This window comes from Filicampus tigris, chromosome 1 (genome assembly GCF_054856515.1).
Source record: "Filicampus tigris isolate MCC_2025a chromosome 1, RoL_Ftig_1.0, whole genome shotgun sequence".
Lineage (NCBI taxonomy): Eukaryota > Metazoa > Chordata > Actinopteri > Syngnathiformes > Syngnathidae > Filicampus > Filicampus tigris.
The window spans coordinates 40,284,046-40,310,538 of NC_141217.1; the positions used below are offsets into that span (position 1 = coordinate 40,284,046).

At 43.4% G+C, this 26,493-nt stretch overlaps 1 protein-coding gene across 9 annotated transcripts; it reads left to right on the plus strand.

Annotated features, from left to right (window-relative positions):
* Nucleotides 1–456: 456 nt before the first annotated feature.
* Nucleotides 457–26,394, plus strand: LOC147154099 (inositol polyphosphate-4-phosphatase type I A-like). Of its 9 annotated transcripts, none has more exons than XM_086041069.1 (27): nt 457–605; nt 4,404–4,498; nt 7,495–7,739; nt 8,280–8,324; nt 8,408–8,526; nt 8,620–8,736; nt 8,822–8,901; nt 8,974–9,085; nt 9,199–9,289; nt 11,612–11,759; nt 11,840–11,970; nt 12,776–12,880; nt 12,971–13,079; nt 13,273–13,290; nt 14,587–14,773; nt 14,859–15,074; nt 15,534–15,675; nt 16,185–16,352; nt 16,810–16,884; nt 17,948–18,120; nt 18,243–18,366; nt 18,826–18,893; nt 19,139–19,338; nt 19,560–19,657; nt 19,741–19,853; nt 21,008–21,162; nt 24,669–26,394. In XM_086041069.1, the coding sequence occupies exons 3-27, from the start codon at nt 7,634–7,636 to the stop codon at nt 24,799–24,801; spliced, it is 3,033 nt and encodes a 1,010-aa protein (XP_085897195.1). In that variant the 5' UTR covers nt 457–605; nt 4,404–4,498; nt 7,495–7,633; the 3' UTR covers nt 24,802–26,394. The 9 variants fall into 9 exon arrangements, with proteins under 9 accessions (XP_085897195.1, XP_085897231.1, XP_085897163.1 ...); XM_086041105.1 differs by having other exon boundaries at nt 14,590–14,773; XM_086041037.1 differs by lacking the exon at nt 24,669–26,394 and adding an exon at nt 22,356–24,461.
* Nucleotides 26,395–26,493: the final 99 nt, after the last annotated feature.

Sequence of the window (26,493 nt, forward strand, 5' to 3'; positions counted from 1 at the left end):
TGTGTGCGTCTGGGTGTGTGTGTGTGTGTACATACATATGGGCAGTAAAAAGTTTGTTGCGGGGTTATCATGAGCATATCCTTCTGGGGAAAAAAAAAAAAAAAAAAACCACCTTCTATACATATATATATATGTTTCTTTATTTTGGGGACCCAGGACATCAAATATACATTCTGCTTTTATTTGGTCTTTTCTTAGTTGATTTTATTAGATTTTTTAATTTTTTTAATTTTTTTTATTTAACAAAATATAGACAACAAAATACAACATAGTAATCCGGCAATCCAATTAACATCTTTGCATACATATACAATACGTACTATCAAAATACAATTTTACATTAAAAATAAGAATTATAATAACATAAAATAAAATAAAACTAAGAAAATAAATTCATCGTTGTTGATTTAAGTTGAGTTCATATCGAAAGAAAGTGACGTTGCGGAACGTACGGTAGCGTGATGACGTCGACGATGTCACGCAGGAGGCGGAACTAGTCCGCTCGGCTGTCACTTCTGCTGCAGTCGCAAAGACATTCCGACGACGAATTAAAGTCTTGTTCCATACCATAAGTGGATAATCTATTATGTTTTGAAACGCAGAATGTAAGTAATTGCCACACAGTACTTATTCGGACTCAAATGATATCGCAATTGCTGTGATGTGGACTTTCCTGTGTTGTTGCTTTTTAGTGTTTACATCTTTGGGAAAAAGAGCTTTTTAGGAAAGTTGAGTGTTTTGTATTGTTAGGGAACATGTCAAGCTGTTCTGTTTACGCGTGACGTTTGCGTCATGGTTAACTTCGCGAAAAAGATCAGGTCAAACATGGATGAAATATACGTGAAGATGCATGTTCTTGAGTCTCTGGCAGGAAATGACTCAAGTGTGCAGTTTGTGCCTGCATTGTGTCAGCCAGGTCACAGTCTTGAGCGACATTACGTAACATAGTTAGGAAACACTATTTTTTCCCTCTTGAGACACATTGATTTGATTTCTCTTTCTCTTTCTGTGCGTGTGCGTGTGTGTGTGGGTGTGTGTGTGATGTTGCGTTTTACATCCTTGCTACACATGGCAACACGTTTTGCTGCATATTTGACATTGGATATGTCTGCATATGGGAAAGTGTGTCTTTTTGAAAATCTGCAGATGTTTTCCGCACGTTTTGATCTTTCATCGGGTTTCACTGTGTATGTCGTGAAGGTCATCTGCAGACGACCTGATTATGTGAACATGAAAATGTTGTTGAGCTTGCCGAGCTTGGATTTGTACAAGTTTTGAGAACATCTTACAGAGAGCACCATACACATATTTCATGGACATTTAATCAATGTTATTACTGTACTTGCTTGTTTCTGCCATACTCTTAGGGCCTGATTTATTAAGTGTTTATATGTGCAAAAAGTCGTGCAAACTCGATTGCTTGCCCAAAGGTGATTGCTTCTCCAAACAGATGTGAAAGCTATGCATAACAAATCTAGAAGATGTGAAAGCGAAACGCTAACTCATTGCACACAGAATTGCATCTGCCAAATGGGAAATATTGCCGCAAAGTTGGTTTTGGGAGGAGTAGATGCAAATAAATGTTATTAGCATGGAAAATGTGATTGATCAAACCTGAAATGAATTGAGGTGTCTGATTAAACAGCTTGCCTGAAAGGCAGGTGCAACCTGCATTGGTGTGCGTGACAGTGACTGGAGTCACATTGGCGAGGCGCTGGCCAAGTGGGAGGCGACGAGGAGAACTGGTCTTTTCTGCTTATTTTTCAAACATTTTTTAAATGCCAGAAACAAAGATTATAGGAATGTGTCTGTCGTTCAGTGTTTCCCAACCTTCACTGAGCCAATTAAGGCACCCATTTTACATCAGGAATATCTTGTGGCAGACCACCAAACAAACACTACTACTGCAATAATGATGATCTTTTCTCTCTTTAGTTTTCTGTCTGTTTAATAGAACACAAAGCTGATATACTTGCAGGAAACCCCTCTTTTATCTACAACTATATACACTACATTTCCTCATTGAACTAGCAGGCTAACTTATTCTGACTTGTACTTCTGACCTCATGAATCTTTATATAGATTCTGTTTGTGCCACTCATCATACTCGCCCACTCAGCTACTGAGTTTTGAGCAGAAGCAATTTGTGGGCAGGCACCTTGTCGGCCACCCCAGACCTGCGTATGAGAGGTGTTTTGAGCTCTGACCTGTCTGTTTGCTAACAAATAGTGAGAAATGAACAAACGGGTGCTCCTAAATAAGGAGGAGATGGATGCTGCTTCTGTAAACTGACTGAGCAGGTCATGTCTGTTTTCTGGCCACAGTAGAACCTCAAATGAATCAAAACAAATACCATATGAGAAACATGATGTGCACATTATGCATCACAAACTATTGTTCTAAATTGAAGTCTCGCTGTTCACTGATGCAATTTAGTGATGCTTAATATATCCCATTAACTTGATCAATCAGTATAGAGCAGAGCAAGAACCGTCGATACCAGTTCAACTGTTTGGAAAACCGTGTTTTTTTCTTTAAAGGCTACACTATACAGATGCGTTTATTTCATATGTTTTCCCATATTTAGTTCCATTGATTGAAAAAAAGTGCAATGATAAAAATACAAAAACATTTTAACCATTATGTAACATCTCAACCATTTAATGAGAATTTTTAGCCAAATGATAAACATCTATTTTAAATAAATAAGGATAAATCTAGCAAAATGTTTGTGCAAGCTGCTGAATACTTAAGAGTAAAAAATGTGAGGTGTGTAAGGTAGCAGGATTTGAAGTAATACATCTCTTAGCTGAGGGACTGTGACACAGAAACCCTCTGGAGCATGATATTGGATCTCTCAGGGTCCAGTCTAATGAATCATTAATGAGCATCAAGGGGAACGGAGGTGGATTAAAAAAGAAGAGTCAAAGCTGTGAAGTGTGTGTGTGCATGTGTGTAGGCGCATCACCCGTAATGTGGAAAAAAAATTGGGCGTGTATGGGGGAAAAAACTGAGTAGATGCTAATAACAACACCAGGTTTCTGTCATCCTAAGACTGAAAGACACAGTCACTCAACTAAATATGACACCCTGTACAGCAGTGGTTCTCAAACTTTTAACACCAAGTACCACTTTGAAAAATAAAACATCAAATTTATCAGAATGAAGACAGGTTTTATTCCTAAAAATAGTTTTAATACTATTGTTAGCCATTGCAAAACTATGCAATGTCAACATTAATACTGCTGTTAAATGTAAGGGGTGAAAAAACAGTTTTTAAATAATGCTTCAAGTGTAATGCCTGTAATGTAATGTAATATAATATATATATATATATATATATATATATATATATATATATATATATATATATATATATATATATATATATATATATATATATATAATACAGCATTCATTGCCCTGAAGCTTCCATGCAAATAATGAAGACGTAAGCAGTTGCCACAGGACGGACGTCGATGTCGACGTGATTCCGTTTTTGCCGAGGTGAAAGAGTTAAAAGTCTGGCGTGTCAGAGGAAGAGGAGAGGGGCTGAGACTGCAGCTGTGTCTTTGCCTCGTGATGCTCTCCGCAACGTGACTTTGTTTACATGCATCGTTGGCAGACGCCGCAAGAGTGAGCATCCTCGGGTACGTGTGGAAATGAAATAGCAACACTGATTCACGCTGTTCATGACCTCGTGTTGGCATCCGCTCACTGGAGGCTGAGCTGTGTTTGGACATTTTGAGGAAAGTGCATCATCATGGTGTGCGCTAGCAGCTGGGCGACAGTCACATTTTTGTTTTTCACGTCTAGCACATTGTACATCCCTCCAAAGTGCAGATGCCGCAAGTCTTTTCATACTGATGACATGTCATCATACACTGCATGAGTCTGCCAGAAAAATGCCTCCCTCTGTTTAGGGAATACGTTATGCCCAAAAAGAATGAATACAAGCATGCACGTCCTGATGCGTTTTGCCGATATTGCAGTCATCTAGTGTTTCTGCAGACCAACGTAAGGAAGTGCTGCTAACTTGAGCAATACAGACAAGACGCGTGCATGTCGGCACACAAGATATTCCCTTTGAGTCAGCAAGCCCAATCTGCGCCTTACAGAAAACTAGAGGAGAAGCAGTGAGAAGGTGACTCCGAGTAATGGTTGGAGCTTGCCGATGGTCATTATCATGTGAAAGGCTTACAGCTGCTTTGTCTGTCCCGAGACATTATTCACGCTTTAGTCTCTTCAACGCACAGATGGCACACATACGCACACTGCGCTAGTATTTGTCTCTACCAACATGGGGGCGCCGATAGACTGTTTTCGCTGAGCTTTTTAGTTTTGTCAACGTGTAAGCTGACAGGCCAACGTGCTTTAAAACTTTACTTGTGTTTTCTCATCAGATTGTGACCCGCTGCTAGCCTGCTTCATCATTTGTCCTCTTGACGATCCGGTTTCACCTCCGGGAAAAAAGAGACTGCAAGGACTCCTCAAAATTGTAATGACATATTTATTTTGTCTTTCTTGAGGAAAAATAATAACACAACTGAAATCATAGTTGTACCTTAAAGGGATATTTTGCAATTTTCCGCCGTAAAAAAATTAATACTTTGTCTATAATGAATTTGATAGCTTCATTATTTTTCACATACAATTAGCAACTTTAAAGACGCGTTTTGCCACTCACTGTCGACTGAAAATGACATCGCATGTGTTGAGGGCTCAGGTCACAACCAATCACGGCTACGCTTGTGAACGCTAGGTGAGCTGTAATTGGTTGTTACCTGAGCCCTGTAATGTCATTTTCAGTCAACAGCAAGTGGAAAACTGTGCTTTTAAAAAAGTTGATTCTACATGAAAAATAATGGAGGTTTATAGACAAAATACTAACGTTTTACAGCTGCAAATGATCCATTAGTATCCATTTCACTATAAAAGCGAAGATGTGAGCTAATGAATAAAGCAACTTGTGCATTTGCCACATATAAAGCAGATTTAGGAGACAATTGGACGGACTTGCTCTTGCTCATTTTGCCAAAGACAACCCAGTAAAAGTCCCTTTACCATGTTTGGTGAACTGGACACAGTCCAAACACACTTGACAGTCTGACACACACACACACACACACACACACACCCACGCACACGCACACGCACACACACACACGCACACACACACACGCACACACGCTTTTACACTTGAAGGAGATGAGCCCTGGAGTCACAAACCAGGTAAGAGAGAGACAAACCTAAATAAAACAAATGCGCATTTGAGTGACGCGCCACAAAGTTGTTTGTGTCAGAAGCCACACTGGGAAACATGTTAGCGCCGCGTCTGCCTCACAGTCAAGAGGTGTTGTGTGTTTTCCACATTTTACTGGGTTTTTCCTCTATTGCTCACACAGGCATGCTCGCTTACGAAAAGGCTCGAAATTGCCCGTAAGTGTGAATGGCTTTTGTCTGTGTTTGAAATCGGCTGGCGGCCGGTCAGCTGAGATAGGCTCATGCAGCTTACCGTGGACTCTGAACAGGATAAGTGGTAGAAAATGAATGAAAGTGTCAGGAGTCTCTGTCCCAGATTTTCCATCGACTAAATCCCGTGCGCACGCGTGACTCGGAAAGTATATACACACACTTGGCACAAGGAGCTCCATTCGGAGCGCCCATATATGGCAACCTTTTGCTTTTCCCTTAGCACTAAAAGAATGATTCAAGCAAGCCATGTTCTTTAAAAGCAGGTCTGTGTTTATTTTATTTTTTTTTTTTTAAATTCATTTTGGCCTTGCCGACTTGGAAGCTGTTTTAGGTCACTACCAACGTTTCATTCAAAGGAGTTTTTTTTTTTTTCCATTAGCCGCCAAATTGTACTCAATGGTTTTCTCGTTTTCCTGATTCACCAGCGCCTCATTTGGACGCAAGCGCTTCTTGCCTTGGCCCGCATTCTTTTCGCGGGGAATATCCAAGTGTGTGCTGATTAAGAGCATTTAGCCAATTAAAAGCAAATGTGTGCCAGGAAGACTGACATTGTAAATGAGACAGGTGATGATTTTCAGTCGGCCTTCGCTGATGTCGGTGTTGCGAATCAAAGTGGGACGCGTCAGGTTTCGCCAAGAGATGTGTGTGGACCAGTTGTCAGCAAGTAGGCCACCAGCCATTAACCTAGTAGCACATTTTGAATTGGATTGGATCCTTCTCACGCCGAGGAATCTTTTCTCATATCAAATGCAAATGCAAATGCTCTTTCTTGAAACTACACTGAAAAGATATAAATCTTCACTCCGTGGGCAGTCAAACGTCCCTCACCCAAGAAGGCTGGAAATGCATAGTATGAAAGTGTGTGGTGACCACCCACAAGAAGACGGTGCTCACATCATGGCTACTGACCCAATTTTCTAGTTTGTTTTCCAGAGGAGCATTTGAGCAGCGAATTTTAGCTGCTGGTGACGTGCAGCCCTAAGAATATTTTGTTTGCACTTTGTACAAATAAATACTGCTCACTTTAATCATCTTGAATACCGTTTGCGATGTTTTGCGTTAATGGTTACGTAACGATCGCTAGTTCCACTCTTACTCTGTTTATCGACAGTATCTCGGGAGACCTACTAGCCTTGGAGTACAGTTGACCCCTGCTATTAGCATTGAATAGGGACCGGGCCGTCCCGCAAATAACAAAAATTGTCCATTAAAATGCATGAAGGAAATTATTCATTCCTGTATTTTTACAGACCCAAAAACAAGAAATATTGAATCGCGGGTGGCGAAAAGCGAGTATGCGGGGGGTGGCTATGAGTTGCTTTGGGGTTAATAAGATTTCTGTATTGAAAGACAAATTTAAAATTCGAAAAATACATTAGGACAGTGAAAGAGTCTTTTGGTGTGGGGGCCCTAATTGGTTGGGCTCTGCTTTTTCCATATAAAAACACAACTGGTCATTTCTAGTCACTCATCTTCCGTTTTGACCTGCCACAGTGGAGAGACACAAGGAGGAAGCATCAACAGGTTAGCTAACGTGATGCACGGTGTTGTTGTTTTTTTTCCTTTCTTGGTCATTGAGTATCTCTGGGACTTAACTTGGACTTGGACTGTGTGGACTTTACCGGTTCTTTTTTTCTATAGCTAAGTTTCACAAGCTCTTCCTTCTTTGTTTACTAAATCTCCTTTTGTGGTCTGACGTGTTCCTCTTTTTTTTCTACAACAAGAAGAGCTGTGAGAGTGGAACAGTGATTATTTCAATGTTCTCATGAACATGATTTTTTTTCCCCCTACTTTAACTGTTATTGTAAACAACTGCATTGTTCTTTTTGTTTTCCGGTGTCAATTGTATATAATGTTTTATGTCAATTTATTGGCTTTATTTATTCATATTTTATATATTATTTATGTCTATATTCATGTCTTCATTTGATTTATTGTATTGTAAAGTGCTTTGTTACAGCCCTAGCTGTTCTGAAATGCGCTATATAAATACAATTGTATTGTATGTGTCTCATGTAGAAAGGTGATCTTCTTCAATAAGGTACCGCGGATCCTGACTGGGGGAGCGACCAAGTCACATGGGAGTGTGTGACAGCTTGTGCTTCAGGCTGCGTGTTGAGGCCTCCTGCCACCACCGCCTCGTCCCCAACCAGCCAGCATGGCAGGGGGCAGAGAGCGCACTGGCCGGGCCCAGAGGCCGTGGTCAGTCTACCGGGCCAACACGTTCCAGTTGTCCAGTGAGATGATTGGCTTGGCCCTAGCAGGTGAGGAAAATAAGATTACAGTCGTTGTGGAACATCACCGTAGACAAGCATGTCATATACTGTGAACTGTGGAATAGGGAACCAGCCCTGTTGGTAAAAGCGAAAATCTGCAAGTAAATACTAGAGGTGCGTAATTGCCCACTTATACCGCAGGACGGCGGCAAAGCACTGAATGAAACTCTTCAACTCACATCAAAATACATTAAGATGCCACAAGATGGTGCCAAAGCAAGTCTGTTTTTTTTTGTTTTTTTTTTGGACTGAATAGGATGATGATAGGAAGTTGAAGGGGGAAAAAAAATAGTTGTGATTTTGCTGTATATTGAATACAGTCATTGAGGATTATGCTAAATGTGAGTGAGATTCTCCATTTGATCAAATGTCAAAATTGAAAACGTCTTCCTCGGAAATTGCACGTAACACTGGCCCTGCTGCATGAGCCCAGATCCAGCCTCAATGATTCCATTATTCACCGGTCAACATTTTACATCAGGAATGATCCGCAGCTGCACTCTTGTGAGGTTGTACATTGTGTTCCAGGAAACAGTCAAGACCCAGATGAACCTGTGCTCGAGTTCAGTATTGGTGAGTCAAACAAAACAAAAAAGCATAAGAAAACATTGCTAAGTTTGACAGGGTAATTGTTGACTGTGTGCGTGATTGAGCAGCTTGCACAGAATTACTGAATCCTGGTTTGGATCGGAAACCCAACAGTTTTGTAGCAGTGAGCTGCACAACGCCACCGCAGGCTTTCTGGACCAAACATGCCCAGACCGAAGTCATAGAGGTGAGACACACAGAGCCACTTGCGAAAGCATGTTTTTCAGCCACCGGTTCGTTCACCTTGTTCTTCACACGACGTCGCCAACGTTGTCAACAGGGGACAAGCAACCCCATCTTCCTCAGCAGCATCGCCTTCTTCCAGGATTCTAACATCAACCATCAGACGCAGGTCAAGCTGGCCGTGTACGACGTGAAGGACCGTTCCCAGGGCACGGTGTGACATGCAGTACATCCCTGCTCGCAGTCGTCTTTGCTTGCGCATGGAACGGAAAAGCACTTCTGCTTTTGTGTCTGTTCAGATGTACATGTTGGGCTCAGCACTTTTCCCTGTGAAGGAGTTGTTGCAGGACAAAGACCACAAATTAGAGATGGAAGTCAGGTAGCACATGCAGGCAGCGCTTTGTTCCTCGTGCAAAAGTGCTCACCTGTCTGGATTGATTTCAATACACAGGTCAGCGGAGAACAAGCGGGTGGGGAACATCTCTGTGGCCGCATGGAAGATGGAGGGGAAAGCAGATCCCAGACTTGGGGTTAGCCGCCTCCCGGACAGTATCAATGGCCGGGTAAGACGCCGCGTTTCTGAAAGACCTGGGCTATCTGCTGCAAATCGTTTTTCACAACGAAGCGTATAGCCGACCCCCGTCATGCCGCTGACCTCTGCCGTTGTTCCCTGTAGACGGTGCTGCCGGTTGACCGGAGCCTAACGGAGGCGATGGGAGTACGAATCAAGTATGCCTCACTGTGCCGAGACCCCCTCTTGCGCGCAGGTAGAAGGACCACGCTCAGCAACAACGTCTCCTCCGCGATTTTCTCCTATTATTTCACACACAAATACACCAATCGATTCACTGGGTTTGCGGGTGAGGGAGTGATGTCTTGCTGGCAGTGCAACACAGCAGTTCAGGCACCCTTTGGCTTTGTATTGAGTGCTCAGGAAGCAAACTAGTGTCCCCCCAATACAAAGTCCAGGTTCTATATTCAAGCTCTACAGCAGAATTCAATCTTGGATTGCCCTCATTCTCTGACTTGAATTGGCTATTTTCTAATTGCTATCCTGCTGTCCTCCATCTGTCCCGACCCCTCGGTAGAGGATGTATACAGGAAGTCCTCAAATTAAGATAAGATCAACTCAATGTCCCAAATGGGAACTTTGGCTCGGGCTCACTGGCCACAGCTGCCAGTACAATACAACACACATAAACAGTCACACTCAACAGTCTTCCCAACGCGACCTACGACGTTTTGACTTTCCGTGCCTCCTCCGCCATTTTGTCCCCAGCACTAAAGTGACTACGTTTACATGTAGTCAATTTTGAGGTTAAGCTCAAAATTCCCATTTCTGCGACATTCTGAATAACCGGTGAACATGAATGAGCGGACAGAGTTGCCCCAGCATCTGAATAAGCCACTGTGAGAGCGGCACACGGCGTCGTGACTCAAACGAACGTCATTGCCGCGTGTTACTTTCAACTGTCAATAAAACACTTGATATTCATGCCACTCAGCACATGAATGAAGCAGCCGGTTTCCTCCTCGCTCCCTCCAAAAGTGTGCTCTCTGAGCTTGTTTACATCTGCTCGTGTATACTTCCGAATGCAAGCACTTCCTGTACAGCAAAGAGCAGCATTCCTTGCGGTTGTGCAGGCGCAAAGTGTCTCAATCGTATCCAGGCGCCGGCAGTATGTTTGCCTTTTTCACCTTCCTCTCTATCTTTTGCATCCTGCCCAGATTGCAAAATACGGGTGAATCAATGTTGAAATCAATGTTCGGCTTGAGTGTTGAATCTACGTTGAAACCTAAAGTAGAAATTATACATAAAGCGCAAGGCTGATAAAATGTTGGGTCAACGTTTGCTTTTCAACCATATATCACACGACATCAATGTTGATGCAACCATCATCTAAATTGGAATTAAAATACGGTAAATGGGCCGTCACTTATATAGCGCTGCGGCTTTTCGTCCTTTGGTCCTCAAAGCGCTACAGACTGTACCTCATCTACCTAGTGATGATGCAGCATCAGGAGCAGCATTCAGTATCTTGCTCAAGGAAACTCGGTCATGGTCACAATGGCCGGGGATCGATCCCGCAACCTCCGGGTTGGGAAAAACGACCACCCTACCAATGAGCCATGCCACCCCGCTGTGACAAAAACATTGGCTTAGTCCACTACAAAATTAGCTTTTCCTTTAACCAAATGTATGAAAAACCTATGACAGAAATCATGTTTAATATTCAAAAATGTATTGGAAGAGATCAAAATAGTGTGCGGAAATGGCGAAGAAATGAAAAGGTTTCATGAAACAGGACCGACACCCGTGTGCTCAGGGCAACAACCCCAAAAAATCAGTCCGAAAAAAGTGGCTAAAAAAAATAAAATAAAATGTGTATGTGGAGAGCGACAGCGAATGAGAGCGATAGCGAGTGAGAGCGGGAGAGAGAGAGAGAGAGAGAGATACAGTCCACACACTTTTGCGGTTGAAAAAGGCCTGTCCCCCTCACAATGTGCCCCCTTCCCACCTCCCTCCACAGAAGTAGAAAAATAGAGAAGGTAGATTCAACATTAATTCAACTGTGACCATTCCATTTTTTTAATTCAAGCAAAATACAATGTAGATTCAACAGTATCTTTGAATCACAAACTTCAATGCTGACAAAATATTGTTGAACCAATGTTGATTAAACATCAGTCTTCAACTAATACCAAAAATCAACCTTCTTAACCCTAATTCAACATTGATTTAACATCTTTTGCTATCTGCGTCTTCTCAGCAGTAATGCGGAGTACAGCATCCTGTGTTTTTATTTGAATGTATTTTTGCTTTTTTATACCAAGCATTTTGATGTAAATTTCGACTTTACGGTGAAATCCGACATGCGCCGAAATTCAGGTCACATCGCCAGTGTGGGAACGGAACTCGTTTGTAAATCGAGGACTTCCTGTACCGTACGTCACGTCACCAATCGCACGATCAAGAAGGAGTGTATTTATTAATTCCTCCCATGAGTGTCGGGAATCTGCTTACTGGACTGACGATAAAGCTCTAAGAATAAGGCACATGCAAATGAATAATGCCGTTGTCTCCTCAGTGTTTGGCGGCACAATGTCCAGAATGTACCGCTTCCCAACAACGGATGCCAGCCACCTGCGGGTGCTCGAGCAGATGGCCGAGAGCATCCTGTCCCTGAACATGCCCAGACAGTTTGTCAAATTGCTACTGGAGGAGGACGCAGCCCGGTACGAAGACACGTGCTTGCATGAAGATGTTTTGTGTCGCGTGTTCCGTTCCACCCTAACGCCACCTCCTTCCCTGGCAGGGTTGGTGAGCTGGAGGAGCTGGGCGAATTGTCACCCTGCTGGGAGAACCTACGACGACAGATCGTCTCGCACTACCAAACACTCACAGTCTCGTACCAAGAAACACTGTCTGACCTGAGTAACTACAGAGGTTCGAACCCTCGTGGCAGCTGATTGTCGCATGGAAAACTTGACAGCACTTTTTAGAACAAAGACCTCCGCTAAGGTCAAACAATCGTAATTCGGATCAGCACCGAGCTGTGCATATTTAGTGGCCGGTTCACAAGATTCCAAATAGCGGGTGCTAAATTGCATGTTCGCTGGAGCCCTACAGTATGAATATCTCCGATGGTATTCACCCTGCAAAATTTAGGAGCGCAAAATGAAGTCTGAAGTGATGGAATAGGAAGTGGAAGAGGCAAACTAACATATGAGCTACAGAACCGAAAAATATTGCGCTGATCATTTTGGGGAAGCCAGCCATGTTGGATTATGCATTTTAACTTGTCCCGCAAAACTGCTCTGAGAGAAGCCACTACCAATTGTGGACTGCAATGACCACTGCAAACTGCAAAACAATGCCTTCATGTGACTGGCTGAGAAGTCAGCCTTTAGATTATTCAGAAACTCCGAAATTGCATTGTTGAATACAAGCGGATCGTAGGGCGCCATTATTTTTGTTTCTGGCGTTTCAAAAATATTGAGGGGAAAGATCTGTTCTCCCCATCACCTCTCGTTTGGCAAAGTCGCGACGGCTGTTTTTAAAGACGCAAAATCAGACACAACTATTTGCACGCACACACATACAGTATATGCCTCCCGGAACACCCGAAATGAGCGGTTTCGGAGACACGCTTAGTAGAACCGCTTCCGCATCTGCTATGAAGTTAGCACACTCCTTTGCAAAATCAAATTAAGAACGATGAAAAACGCTTCCTCTCCCTGCCCCCCGCCAGGTCCGTCATTCAAAGCCAGCAGCCGGAAGGCCGACAAGAAGATGGAGTTCATGCCTACCAACCTGCACATTCAGAGGATGAGGGTTCAGGACGATTTGGGCTTCGGTTAGACTATTCTGCTTGCATTCACGCACTTGCTATCGTTGCCCTCTACTCGTGTAGAGTACTCACGTTTGTTTGCACCTTTGCTCCCAGAGCACACGTATGACATCATCACTGTTGGGGCCCCGGCTGCGCACTGCCAGGGCTTTAAAAGCGGTGGCCTGAGGAAACTTACTCAAAAGTTTGAAGAGGCAAAGAAACAGTGAGTTCACAGACTGTTTGCAAAAGACTCGTTTCTCTTCACTCAATCATGGTGATATACTTTTCGTTCTATTCACTCAATCTATAATTTGGCTGCAGTCGCATTTACTTTGTGAATTATTGCATTATTTCTGCAGTTCTGTTATCCGGTAGCCTCCTTGTAATCGTTTTGTTTTTGTGACTTTTGTGGTCAGCGCATTTGAGGAGGTTTGGTGAGTTGCTTTGCTTCTTTTCATTTGTCTGTGTTTTGAGCAACGATAACACGCATCCCTTCAGTCATCACTCCACAGCACAAGAGACTCACTAGTTTGGCTGTTTTGAACAGTCCTATGATCAAAATCAATACCGTACTGCAGTTATCCTGCTGACTTGGATCAAGAGGCAGGGTACGCCCTACCCTAGACTGGTCACTCGCGTTCACACCTGTGGGCAATTTATTGTACTGTTTTTGGAATGCGGGAGGAAGTTGGAGTACTCGGGGGGCGGGGGGGTGGAAACACAGCCAGAACACCTGCAGTAAGAACTACACAGAGGAAGGGCCTTGAGAATAAGTGTTTAAAATTGTGTCTGTCAAAAGTCGGCTGATTTGAGTGTTTAACTCTTGCATTGTTTGGATTGTTGTGCATGCCGTCTTATGTGCCTGCAAAAGAGAAGAATGCATATAGGCGGCCACGTAACATACTTGCTGAAGGTCTTTTCTTTCTTTTTTGAAAAACAAGAAAAAACATCATTTTTGGAACACGCATTTTTTATTGGGTCGTTTTCCTTTCACTTACTTGATCACCCATCTGGCTGGAAGTTTCTGTTACAATATCAATACATTTTTAAAAATGTGTGTTCTAAAAATTCCTTTTTCCTTTTTTTCCCCAAAATATTGAAAAATGACTTGGACAATTATGCAAAGTGGCCGACGATGTGTACTAAGCATTTTTGCTGAGTAGAATAGCTTGTTATTTTTTCATGAGACTCTTGTACGGTATACCAGGGGTGTCCAAACTTTTCCTCCAAGGGCCACAAACAGATAATTGGAAGGATGCAAGGGCCACTTTGACATTCCAAAACCAGTCCATCATGAAATGATATACATCGTGACTATATTATACTTGTTTGGAAACGACACAGCTTTCTGTTGATAAGGCAAATCGTTTTGGAGGATTTTTCCCATTTTTTTTGTGTCTCGCCGCCCGCCCTCTATCCCACTACAATGAATCCGCCCCAGCAATCCGCAAACTCCAAATCACATTTCCACAGTCAGACCCAAAAGAAGAGCAATCTGTAATCATTTTTAAAACAGTTGCTTGAGAGCCTTATTTTCGAATGTTCACAAATCAAACCGGTCCTAGGCCATTATGAAGGAAATATTTTGGTTGGAAAGTCTTTTTTTTACATTTTTGCATATTTAAAAAAGCCATAGTTTTGGACACCCCTGCCATATCCCATAAGTCAACTGTACATCCAAGGCATCAGTCCCAAACTAGCTTCTAAGAGCCGAAATGTTCTCTCTGCAGCAGCGCCCTCTCCAGCTCGCAGTCTATCGTCTTCATTCCTCAGGATGTGGTTCGGGCCAAAGAGATCATCGCGCACATCAACACCCTGAAAACGCAGGTCAACTATTATGCCGAGAGGCTTTCTAGAGCTGCGAAGGACCGGTCTGCTAGCGGACTGGAAAGGACACTTGCCACGCTGGCCGATAAGGTACTTGAGCGGCATCATGTCATGTAGCAGAGCGGCAGCCACGTTGCCAAGATCACATGAGCGCACGTGCTATTTCGCCCTTCAGACTCGACAGCTGGTGACAGTGTGCGACTGTAAGCTGCTGGCGTCGGCCATTCAGGCCCTGAATGCCGCACGGCCGGAGTACATCGCCTCCAAGTCGTCTCCCTCCGCCGAGTCGGACCAAGTAGTCCTCCGCAATGACCAGGACACGCTGCTTGCCAAGTGGAGCGGCAACAGCGGTCGATCGTCGCTGCATGTCGACTGGCATGAGGAGGAGTGGGTGCGTGACACTCCAAACAAAAAAAAGAGCATTACGCTGGCGATCTGTCACAAATGTCCTCACAAATCTGGAAACAAACACACACAGAAAAGCATTTTAAAGTCCATCATGAATTTCTCCCACCAAAATGCAAAATCTGTGGCAACCCTGAGCTTGGTCTTCATTGTGCTAATTGCTTTTCAACTCATTCCGTGCAGTCCAGTCCAGTGTCAAATGATCCATGCCCTACTGGCCCAGGTCTGTACTGTTGCTTTGGACCAGAATTGGATCTGAGCGCGACATTTGCGTAAATGCTGACAAAATAAGTGCGGCAGGCCCAATGATTTGCACATCGATGTGATTCATCCGTCCATTTAGCTTCCAGTCGAATTCCGAGGGGACGTTTACGTGACTGAATTTCCTTCTCTGCCGTCGAAGATGAGCAGGCATGTACGTGATGTATTTTTGGTGCGCTGCCAGGAGAAAGTGTGGCTGAACGTGGACAAGTCTCTGGAGTGCATCATCCAGCGTGTGGACAAGCTGCTCCAGAAAGAAAGGAAGCCAGGCGACGCCATTCAAGGCAGAGTCCACGCGGACCTGCAGGACGCTTGCGTTCACAAAGGTAACACAAGCGCACACGGACACAAAGAGTTCCACACTGCAAGGGGACATATTGTGGAAAACGCACTTTTAAATTGACCAGTTCAGTTGGATGGATGGGCTCTCTAATTGCTTTGTGGAAGTACAGGTAGTCGGTCGGGGTTCTGCAGGCAGCCCCACCCACCAGGTTTTGCGAGCAAGCCATTCAAATGTACATCATTTCCTCAGTGTTGCCCATTTAGCGATATTGTCACTATTTTTTAGACTTTTCTGAGGCAGGAGTGGCTTATGACAAATTTCGTGACTTTCTGTGTCAAGTTTCTCAAGTTTTTGGGGGCTAGGATGAGTGATGATCTGCCACTTTCAAACGATAACCTAGCTGCGTTGTCTAAAACACTTAGTAAAAGCCAAAAGGTAAGCAGAGCTGCAGTGAGTTTTGTCAGATGCGCAAAACTGATGATGAAAAATTGCGCAATATGTCTCCTTGAAGTGATTCACTGGCGTAACTTCGCTCTGTGTGCCTGTGCAAAGGTGGTGGGAAAAGACGAGCTTTCTGGATCAACCCGGGAAGTTCATTAGTAGAATGTCCATCTTCATTATCAGCACCATTGCCTCACCCATCCTCACCCTCCTCATCATCATCATCCACTTTGCCTGCTTTCTCATCCGTTTGCCCTCCGAACCCCGAACAAAACAGCTGTAGGTTTATTATACTTGTGTGCACTTTTTTTTGCTTCTATCTGTTTCTCTGTTTCCATCACCTCGTTCAAGTGTCCTCTTGTTGTGTTTTGAAATCTGTCTTTATTATACAATACAATACAATACAATTTTATTTATATAGCGCATTTCATAACAGCTGGAGCTGTAACAAAGCACTTTACAAACAATAAACAATAATAAATAATAGATGATAATAATAATTAACAATAATAATAATAAACAATAAAAGGCCATACACAGTGTTGATCAAACAGTGGATAGTTATCAGTTCTTGGATCGTATAAGTTTTTTCTTTTTAACTGTACAGTAATTACAGTATGAATGTTTTACTACAACTACAACTGTTTTACGGTCCTTTTTCTTTTTGATCAAGAGCTTTTGGGTACCTCTATCTATGGTCCACATTGATTTTTGTGTGCATTTGTATGGCTTACAGTGCCCGCCAATCATGCATGCCGCACCTCATCCCTTCTTCCAGATGGAAGCCCCAACGTTGAGGAGGCGTACCCCGGTAAGTAAGGAATGTCAGGAAGCCTCCCCAGTACACCACGACGTTCTACTATCGTGGCTGTCCCTGTCTCGGCTCTGTTCCTTTTGAATTCACTGTTCAAATGAATGTTTTTTTTTCCAACGTGTACAAACAAAGAAGGAAATGAAAAAAAATCGACAAATTAATATCCCGTACTGAGACACAATGTACTGCGGTCTGACAAAGTGTAGGAAAAAGTACAAACTTATTTCAATCCTACCCCTTCACAATTACCAACGATAATTTAACAAAAAGTGTCATTCATATTATGCATAATTTCCACATAGAATAATTTAGATAACCAAAGATTAGCAATACTTATGCATAGAAACCTACATACCCAATTGTTCCTATGCAAATGTACATATATGGACTCTAAAAACAGTTCAGTCCCAAATAGCCCAATCTGGGTCAAAAATGGATCGACCACACTTGGGTCACTTTGATCCAACTTTCTGGGTTTTGTGGCACAAAAAAGGGGCTCATTTTCTTTAAAACAACCCCAAATTTTGAAAATAAAGTGTGAAAAGAAAGTTGGGTCAAATTGACCCAAGTAGTGTTTGTAGAGTGTAGTGTACATCTATCCCACTTTCCCTCATACTCATAAATGTGTGGCATTTATGTGTGCGTTCTTTTTAATTGGGGTACGTATGTACGCTTGGGCCTTGCTTTAATTCCTCACTCCTAGCTTTCCACAGTTTCACACCACAAATGGACAAAAACACCGTTTTCCTGCCTGTGCGTATATGTTTCATGTTTTAAAGTTGTGTGGAGCCCACAAATGGTCTGTGCCTTCCCTATTCCGAAACTGGTTGGGGGCAGGTTGTTGTTTTTGGCCATGTGCATAAGTTGAGCTATTTGATATGATTCAATATCTGTGAATTTGAAGAGATTTCATTTTAAAATTCCCGAATGAGCATTTTCCAGACATCCTCCTCGGTGAATGGTCCTCATTGCTCTTTTTTGTAAGGCGATGGACTGAAATGAGTACTTGGAGTTGTACTTGAGCAACGGTCTCTAAAGAGGACTTTGTGTGTGATTGCAGGAGAGTGGAGTGAGGCGCTGTATCCTCTCCTCACCACTCTCACCGACTGCGTCGCCATGATGAGCGACAAGGCCAAAAAGTCCATGGTCTTTCTGCTCATGCAGGACATTGCCCCCACCATCGCCATGGACGTGTCCCTGCAGTACCGCCGTGACGTTGTATTCTGCCAGACGGTCAGCTGATTGTTACCGTGAGGGTTGTGTCTGCACACATCTGCAACAAGTTGACATGTGTGGGTGTGGGTTTGTGTGTGTGTGTGTGTGCGTGTGCGGGGGTGCGTGCGTGTGTGTTGCAGCTTACTGCTCTGGTCTGCGGCTTCATTATCAAACTGAGGAACTGTCTACGTGATAATGGATTCCTTCGGCAGCTGTACACCATTGGCTTGTTGGCTGAGTTTGAGTCCCTACTCAGCACATATGGTACAATCATGCGTTACTCATTATGCCGCTCGATTCTGCAAATGTAATGCCAGTATGGCAGTTGGCAGAGGTACCCTTTTTACTGAGTGGTAAAAAGTGTATGTATGTGTTTATATATATGTGTGCATATATATACTGTACCGTATGTATATATATATATATATATATATATATATATATATATATATATATATATATATATATATATATATATATATATATATATATATATATATACTGTATATATACTGTGTATATGTATACTATATATAATTCTTGTTTTAATTCATGTTTGTGATTGCTGAGTCTTCTCACAGGGTTCTAAGCTTTGTATTTATTTGTATATGCAATTTATCTCAGCTGTAAGGGGCAGGAAAATTTATTTGAAGAGTGTTTGAATGGGATCTTTGAAAAAAGTGTATAAACTATGTTATCTTAAGATCTGGCATGTGTTTTTAGGAGAGGAGCTGGCCATGTTGGAGGACATGAGCGTCGGTATCATGGATCTGCGAAATGTTACCTTCAAGGTAGGGTGACCATTGACCCGTGTTGCTGAGGGGCCGTCAGGGACTCATTCCAGGACGACCTTTAAAAAAAAAAAATCTGTTTTGTGAGTAGCGGCGTTTCAGTTGTGGATGTGTAGAACAGAATTCAATTGTGTGTGAATTGTAGTTGTGTGTGAGTGGACATAATATCGGTGGCGTATTCATCAAGTCTGTGCTTGCCGCAAATCCACACATGACGAATAGCAACATTTGCTGTGATGTTGAAGGTCACCCAGGCGACGGGCAGCTCCGCCCTCGATATGCTGCCCATCATCACGGGCAACCGCGACGGCTTCAACGTCCGCATCCCTCTGCCGGCAACCATGTTTGATGCGTTGCCACGGGAAATCCAGAGCGGCATGCTGCTGAGGGTCCAGCCGGTGCACTTCAACGTCGGCATCAACGAGCAGCAGACGCTGGCAGAAAAGTGAGCGAGGAGGAGGAGAGTTCGTACAGCCTCACATTGACTTGCGTGTACAAAAATGGTGGTGTTTTTTTCCAGACTGGAACCGATTCATGACTTTTCATGTGAAAATTGATTTCAGTTACACGCCTGGCGATGGCATGAATTTAAACTCTGAAATCAAGCTACTAGTATTGGTATTTGTGGGTGCTTTTGGACTAGAAAAGTGTGTGTGCGTGTTTCAGGTTTGGAGACACGTCCCTTCAGGAGCTCATCAACATGGAGAGTTTGACGAGGCTCATTTCTTACTATGAACAGTTTAAAGAGGTCCTGCCTGAGGACTGTAAGAGTTCAGTAATACATTTCAAGAAAGCTCACACAATCCATCACCACGCTGACGCCAATAAATTGTCCTCCGACCCACAGGCCTCCCGAGGTCTCGTTCTCAGACTTGTCTTCCGGAGCTGCTCAGGTTTTTGGGGAAGAACGTGGAGGCGAGGAAGAACAAGAACGTGGACATCCTGTGGCAGGCGGCCGAGGTGAAATTCCTTTTCTCAAGATAAGATGATCATCAGAGGTGAAATTCAACTGGCGCAATTGTGGCTTTGCCGCACGCTTCTCGCGGGACTTTGATCGTGGTGTCGTACGAACGCAGCTGCTTCGTTCGCGCCGCGCCGCAGCCGAGAAGAGCTGGGCTTCCTCCTCGGTCGGAAAAAAAAGGGACGAACATCGCTAGTCAATCAGGTGGCCGGTGGTTGTGCTCAAACTTGGGCTAATGCTAAACGCTACCGCTTGGTTAACATTTCAACAGCTGCCAACAAGTAACGACACCGGCTAGATAGGCCAACTTCCTTGTTGCGCATTCTGCAAGCCTGTTCCTTTTTTGGCTCGGTCCCAATATTGGAAGCTGGCTGTGTTGGACCGTTGTGGGTGCCCGCAGACTGCAACGATGGAAATAATCTGCCGTGGTTTCTCCACGCTACCTGCGCAGCACGCCGTGAGTGCGCTTTTTGTGTGACATAGGAAGGAAATTGCCAGTGCCGACTGGCTGTCACCACGCGATGTGTGTCTTGCAGTTCAAATTTCCTAACGCAAGCGATTTGGCTCGCCTCTACTCGCGTCCTGCGCCTAGTGCATCAATTGTACCGCCTGGCACAAATTTGCGCTGGGGAGTCAATGGGGGTGCTAGTGGTAGTTTGTTGACGTTCGGAGTTTAAAGCCCGTTTAAAGTGATACTCCGACTGGCATATAGGCGATTACTATTTGGTCCGGCCAGACAAAATGGCGGCCGGCGGAGCGGAAGGGTACCCGGCTGTAGGTGGAAGGTGATAAACGGACCGCAATTTTTTTGTCAAATGCCCAGCTCTGGTAATCACGTCACGAAATTAGTTCAATTCGCCTTTGGTTTGACCAGCATTAAAGCTGCAGACAGCAGATTGTTTAAAGAACCCAAATAATAACAAAGAAATGGATTTGATGCACATGGTTGGAAACTGTTCTATCCAACATGTCTTTGTAGATTGTCAGTCATCAAGGTCACGGTAATCCGAAAAGGTTGGAGGTCACAAAGGTTCTGCGCCCGGGTGGAATCCTTTGCTATCTCCTTCCGCTTTATCGCTCACGACCGTTCCGATGAGCCGTCAGACTTTCCGTCTGATTTCATCTCATCGTCGGCCTTGTCTGCTGATGTCAGGTCTGTCGGCGCCTTAACGGGGTTCGTTTCACGAGCTGCAAGAGCGCCAAGGACCGGACGGCCATGTCGGTCACCCTGGAGCAATGCCTGATCCTGCAGCACGAGCATGGCATGGCGCCACAGGTCTTCACTCAGGCGCTGGACTGCATGCGCAGGTAGGACAGACACTTTCTTCGGCTGCCGTTGTCGTGCTGCACTGCTTGGAATATGGCTCGGGCTTTTTTCTTTTTTAAAGATTTACTGTAGATATCATTTTGCCCACCATCATAACTTGTTCCTACTTCCTCCCCCACTCCGGCTATTTATTGTTCTTTTTACTATCACATGCCCAGTGAAGAGTGCGAAATCACCAATGTGGATTTGAACAAGCAAATGTGCTACAGTGAACCCTTGCGTGTGTTTGTGGAATTTTTTTTTGCCCCCAACCTGTCAGCCGTTATTCACTAAGAGTACAATGGTGCATATTTGTTTTCACCATGATGTCACGCTGGTTTTTCCTAGCATGTGATGTAGGCTAGTATGCTAGCAAATACTGCTGACGAGCCTCATGTGAAGGTGGTTTGTTTGTGTTGAAAATTCAACGACTGAATACAATTGTTCACGCTTGTGTACGTGCCCGACGCATGCTGCTGTTGCTGCTTTGCTGCTTGACCTTCAATCTCAGGTCATACATCAATCCAAATGGAATACGTGTGTCCGTTTTTTCTACGTTGCTGCCATCTTGAGGAATCTGGAAGCAGTTACAAAGTCCTTTTCGTAGGCGGTGTCAGTTTTTGGATTTTCACAATAGTGGTCATTAATAGCGGGGGTTCACTGTATGGTAGTTTCATCAAATGCAAAAACAGGATGTTGCGTCCCAGCCGGCTTGACCTCTGTTTAGTTGGCAGCCCTCTCACCGCTCTACTTTTTCACAAGCCCACTCTACAATTGTTCATCAGCCACCAAGCATGAGAACCAAAGTCTCGCTCATTGATTTGAAGTGGAGCCTCTCACACACGCTTCCCAACGTTATTAGGGAATCGTATAAAAAGAGAATCTTGGCAGTACAATATATTTACATTTACTAATATTCATCTTTCTGAATTTTCTCTTATTTTCTCTCTCTCTTTTTTTCCCGCTTCCTGTTTCCTCTGCGTTTGACTATCATGTGATTTTTTTTTTTTTTTTTTTATGAGCTCTTCATGGGCATTCATGTTCTTTTTCTGACATTGGTGTCTGTTATTGCATCACCTGTCCATATGTTTATTTTGCCGTCCCCTCATCCCCTTCACTTCTTCCCGCTTGTTCCTCTGTCACGCACCTTTCCGCAATTCATGTCTGCGTACCCCTCCTGCGCCCTCCACCTCAGCGTTGGGACAAGGGAGGGTGTGATCCAGAAGAACCTGAGCGGCTTACTGCCGGTGCGTGACTTCCGCGTGGACTCCAGCCTCCTGTACTCGCTGCCCCTGCTGGCCCTCAGTCCCAACCTCCTGGTGGCTTGGATCTTCCTCAGCGTGACTTTTATCTTGGCAAGACTCCGCTGCTGCTGCTGACTCTCTGAGAATCACGTGTTCAGTAGCGCCCGGCCCAATTTTGTGCGATCGCCATACTCACCACAGGAGGGAGGGAGGGCGGGACGGTGGGATGGCGCTTGGACGTGGTTCCGGTCCCGTGCCATCGTCCTGCGCTAACTCTGCTGCATGTCCAACTGATGCCTCATCCCCGGGAACATGATCCTTTTCCGACCTGACCGTAGTATCACAAATAGACAGACAGTACCGGTAGTTATTTCATTGTCAGACTCTCCATGAGCAACCTGTGGCCACGCTCGCAACTGTTTTGTGTGCCCACTACGGTTTTGAAAAGCACTTTGGATGATTGACAGCATACAGAAAATGGTGTCAGGTGACCTTAACGGTTTGTTATGTATTACATATTTTTGGGCGGATGGCTTGTTGAAAGACTCCGCCCCAAAACTGGCAAATAATCCACAAGGAAACTCATTTACAAATACGACAGTTAGGTTGACATAGCTGCTTGTCTTGTCTTCATGCACTTTTGCACATAATCTTGGTGCAACAGAATGTTTACAATGACGCTAAAGGAAGGTAGGCTGTAGTTTATGAAAATACATTTTTGACCCACTAGTTTCTGTTGTTGTCGATAAATGCACCTTAGATGATTTTGTATTTAAAAATGACTACCAAGCCATTAGCTCTGACGATATGTAGAGGAGGAAATGACACGGAGATATTTCCAGTATATCATCCAGAAAGCGATGGACAACATTTCCCCAGCAGTTTTCTGTTCCCCCATTCCTTTTGTAGCCCGGTAGCCTCAAGATCACATGGAATGCGATTGCTATCTCAACTCACTTGGGCCGAATCACACTTTGAGACAGGCAACCTTTATTCAAACTAATTTTACTCCATGTGGAGACTACACTTGACTTTCCAGTCAACTCTCATGTGCTCGCCCCTCGTTAGTTTGCGCGTCCGTGTTTGTTTTGTGAAGGTACAATACGCATCTTTATTCCTTTCTTAAAGTTTCTGTTTGACCGTCCGTAATACTCATTTTGCATATACTGGAGTTAAGTTTCAATTTCAAATGATTTAGGCAACCCTTATTTTTATTGATGAGAAGAATGATATAAATCGAAGCTAAGAATAAAGGTTTCTCTCCTAGATGCCACTTAATAGACAGCTTCCTCCACACTATAGGCAGTTGAGTAAATGAAATCTAAATTGCCGCTGTAGTTTGTTGCGTGTCGAGAAAGGCTTTAGTTGTAGGTTGCCGCAATGTTGTTTTTTGCTGATTTAGATTTACGACTGGTGCGGATGAGCTATCAAACCGTAGCCTGCGATGGACAGTCAACTTACATTATGAGAGTGAGTGATTGGCTAAATGAAGGCTAGCTTGGCCAATTTCTTTTAGGAAAGGCATTAAAACAATCAGAAATGACTCGGAGCATGAAGTAATTTATGGTGAGCTGTCTCCCAAAAGGTTACGACCTCGCCCATGACATTTTTCTGTTCATTTGAAATGTCCAAATGAAATATTTCTGTCTAAGTTCTGTATTCTATTTTGTTGTACGCGTGCTCGCTTGCGCCGAACTACCTCTGAGAGACACTTTGAGTGTGTATGTCAAATCAATGAAAATACGAGAATGAAGTGAAACCATTTGTGTGTATTATTGGTAATACTGTGGTCCTCTTTTGGTCACATGTGTAATGACACTTAAGTGCTCCCCCTTCGATTATTTAAAAAGGCTATAAAACACAAAATGCAGTTTATTTTTCTTGTCTTTAAAAACAGTGACATTGTTGATTAGGAAGTACTTGTGCTGTTGTACAGGAAATGGATTTAAATGCTTTTATTGAAACATACAGTATATGAGACATATACATAGTATACAAATATTTAAGATCTTGAGCTGGATTATGATGCTTATGCAATAAAGCTGTATTGCTCCGTTAATAGGAAGTTTTTGTGTGTTTTTGTTTGTTTGTTGGAAGAACAGCAGCTGTAAAATGTTTTTGTTAAGATAGAAAAAAAGATAACACCCCCCCCCCCCCCCCCATGTCCCCATGAATGTAGTTGCTGTTGATGTGCTCTCACCCTTTGGGCACACCACCGGTGAGTGGTTTATTTGTGACTCAGCAAATGTTTCTTGTCTTGCCAGTGAGGGCTGCAGACGTGAGAACACAGTGAAGAACGTGGGCTCCAGAAAGTACGCCTTCAACTGTCTGCAACTCAAAGCCTTCCCAAGACACTACCGGCCGCCCGACGGCACCTACGGGAAGGTGGAAACCTGACGGGAATCCGCTGCCTTCGGGGTAAAAATGCTCAAATGGTCAGTGGTCACGTGCTCACGAGTTCAAACGCTGCTGGGCCTCACTGCTGTACAGTGCCTTGGTCATGAAAGCCTTCGTGGTGTGTAACTGTGGTTGCTTCTTTTCCCCACGGTGCGTACGACCGAATGCATTTGATCGCACAGATGTGTGGAATTTGTTTCAATGATGTATGACACAAAAACTGCTTCAGCTCAAAATCAATGGCACGCGGTTGCAATCGGGAAGCAGAAAGACTTGCGATATTTATATTTTCTCAAAGCTATGCTGTCAAATGTGTACATTTACTTCCCACTTATGTCAAATTCATGGAAGAATGTTTTTCCCTCTCTTTTTTCCCTCACCTTGCTGCCATGATAGCTAAGTTTTTATGTACAAGCATCTTAAATGCACGTAGATCTCGAGGGGAAAAAAGTCACATTCATCCAGTGTATCTTGAAGTGTTTTCTTCATGTAATTTGTGTCAAAAAGAAGACATACGTGTTCTTGATGTTGTTGTTGTTTTTTTAACAATTTAAAGCAGTTGCCAGGTTTTAAATAAATGCTCTCTGACATTATTCGGTCAAAATATCGTTACTACTTGCTTACACTTGACTTGAAATCACTCGTTTTTTGGGGGTGCTGTCTTCACCCGCCTTGTTATATGAGGTCATTGGGCGTTCATTAGCATGGCGAATGGGGCGGAGCTAAAATGTTGTGAACAGGCAAGTGGCTCTTTGGTTTTAAACAACCCTCATTTTCAAGCGCAGGCTATAAGAGTTATACTGTATCTGCAACAACTATCTTGACCACACGAGGGAGCCGTTGCTTCATGCCGGTCGCATTGGCCAATGTTAATGATACAGTATAGCACTGTTAAAATTGATTCCATCTTTACAGATGCAGGAGGAATTCTACAAACATGTACAAAATATGTGCAATTTTACAAATATCCCCACTGTGGGACTAATAAAGATTATTTGTTCTTATCATAGATTACAATGGTCAACATAAATGAGTAGCCCCTCTTTGACAGCTTTTAAGCTTTTATTTCACATTTAACACAGCAACAATTTCCAAACGTTTTGATGATGACTGAGCCCGCCTGTAGTTCAGTGCCTGTGAACTTTTTTTTTAGATCTAAAATGTTAAAATGTAGCTTTGCTAGACGTTCATTGCTATTGACTTTTTTTTTTTGTTTTACACATTACATGAATTTTTACCCCAAAAAAGGAAGTCGTGTGTGCACATTGGTCATTTGCAATCCGTGAAAATGTTGTAGTTTTAAATCATCGCGGCATAGAAAGTACTGAGCTTGCACGAAAACTTTGTTTTCTAACAAATCTGGCACGATGTGCTTATTTTACATTGCGTCTGATTTCCACAAGACTTTGGTATGACGGAAGTGATCAATTATGTGACGCTTAGCCCATTTTTCATTTTTGGATGAATACCTTTTGAAAAAGTCGCGATGCACTGAGGCCACGAAACTCGAAGCGCCAAGTGGCGAGCCATTGATGTACTACGAATAACGCTTTCCTGATGAATCTTCCTCTTTCTTGTAATCTAAATTATTAAATAGATAGAAAAAAAAGTCCCATCAAATCAATTTGATCAAATGTGTCTGTTTTTTAAACCCATGTGATGTCACTGTTTTTTTTAAGCCTTTAATACTGT

Excerpts from the sequence above, each read along its gene's own strand:
- LOC147154099 (XM_086041037.1), top strand. The coding sequence starts at position 7,634 with ATGGCAGGGGGCAGAGAGCGCACTGGCCGGGCCCAGAGGCCGTGGTCA. Across the intron at positions 9,290-11,611 it reads AGACCCCCTCTTGCGCGCAG|TGTTTGGCGGCACAATGTCC; the intron begins GTAGAAGGACCA and ends TTGTCTCCTCAG. Across the intron at positions 16,353-16,809 it reads GAACCCCGAACAAAACAGCT|TGCCCGCCAATCATGCATGC; the intron begins GTAGGTTTATTA and ends TATGGCTTACAG.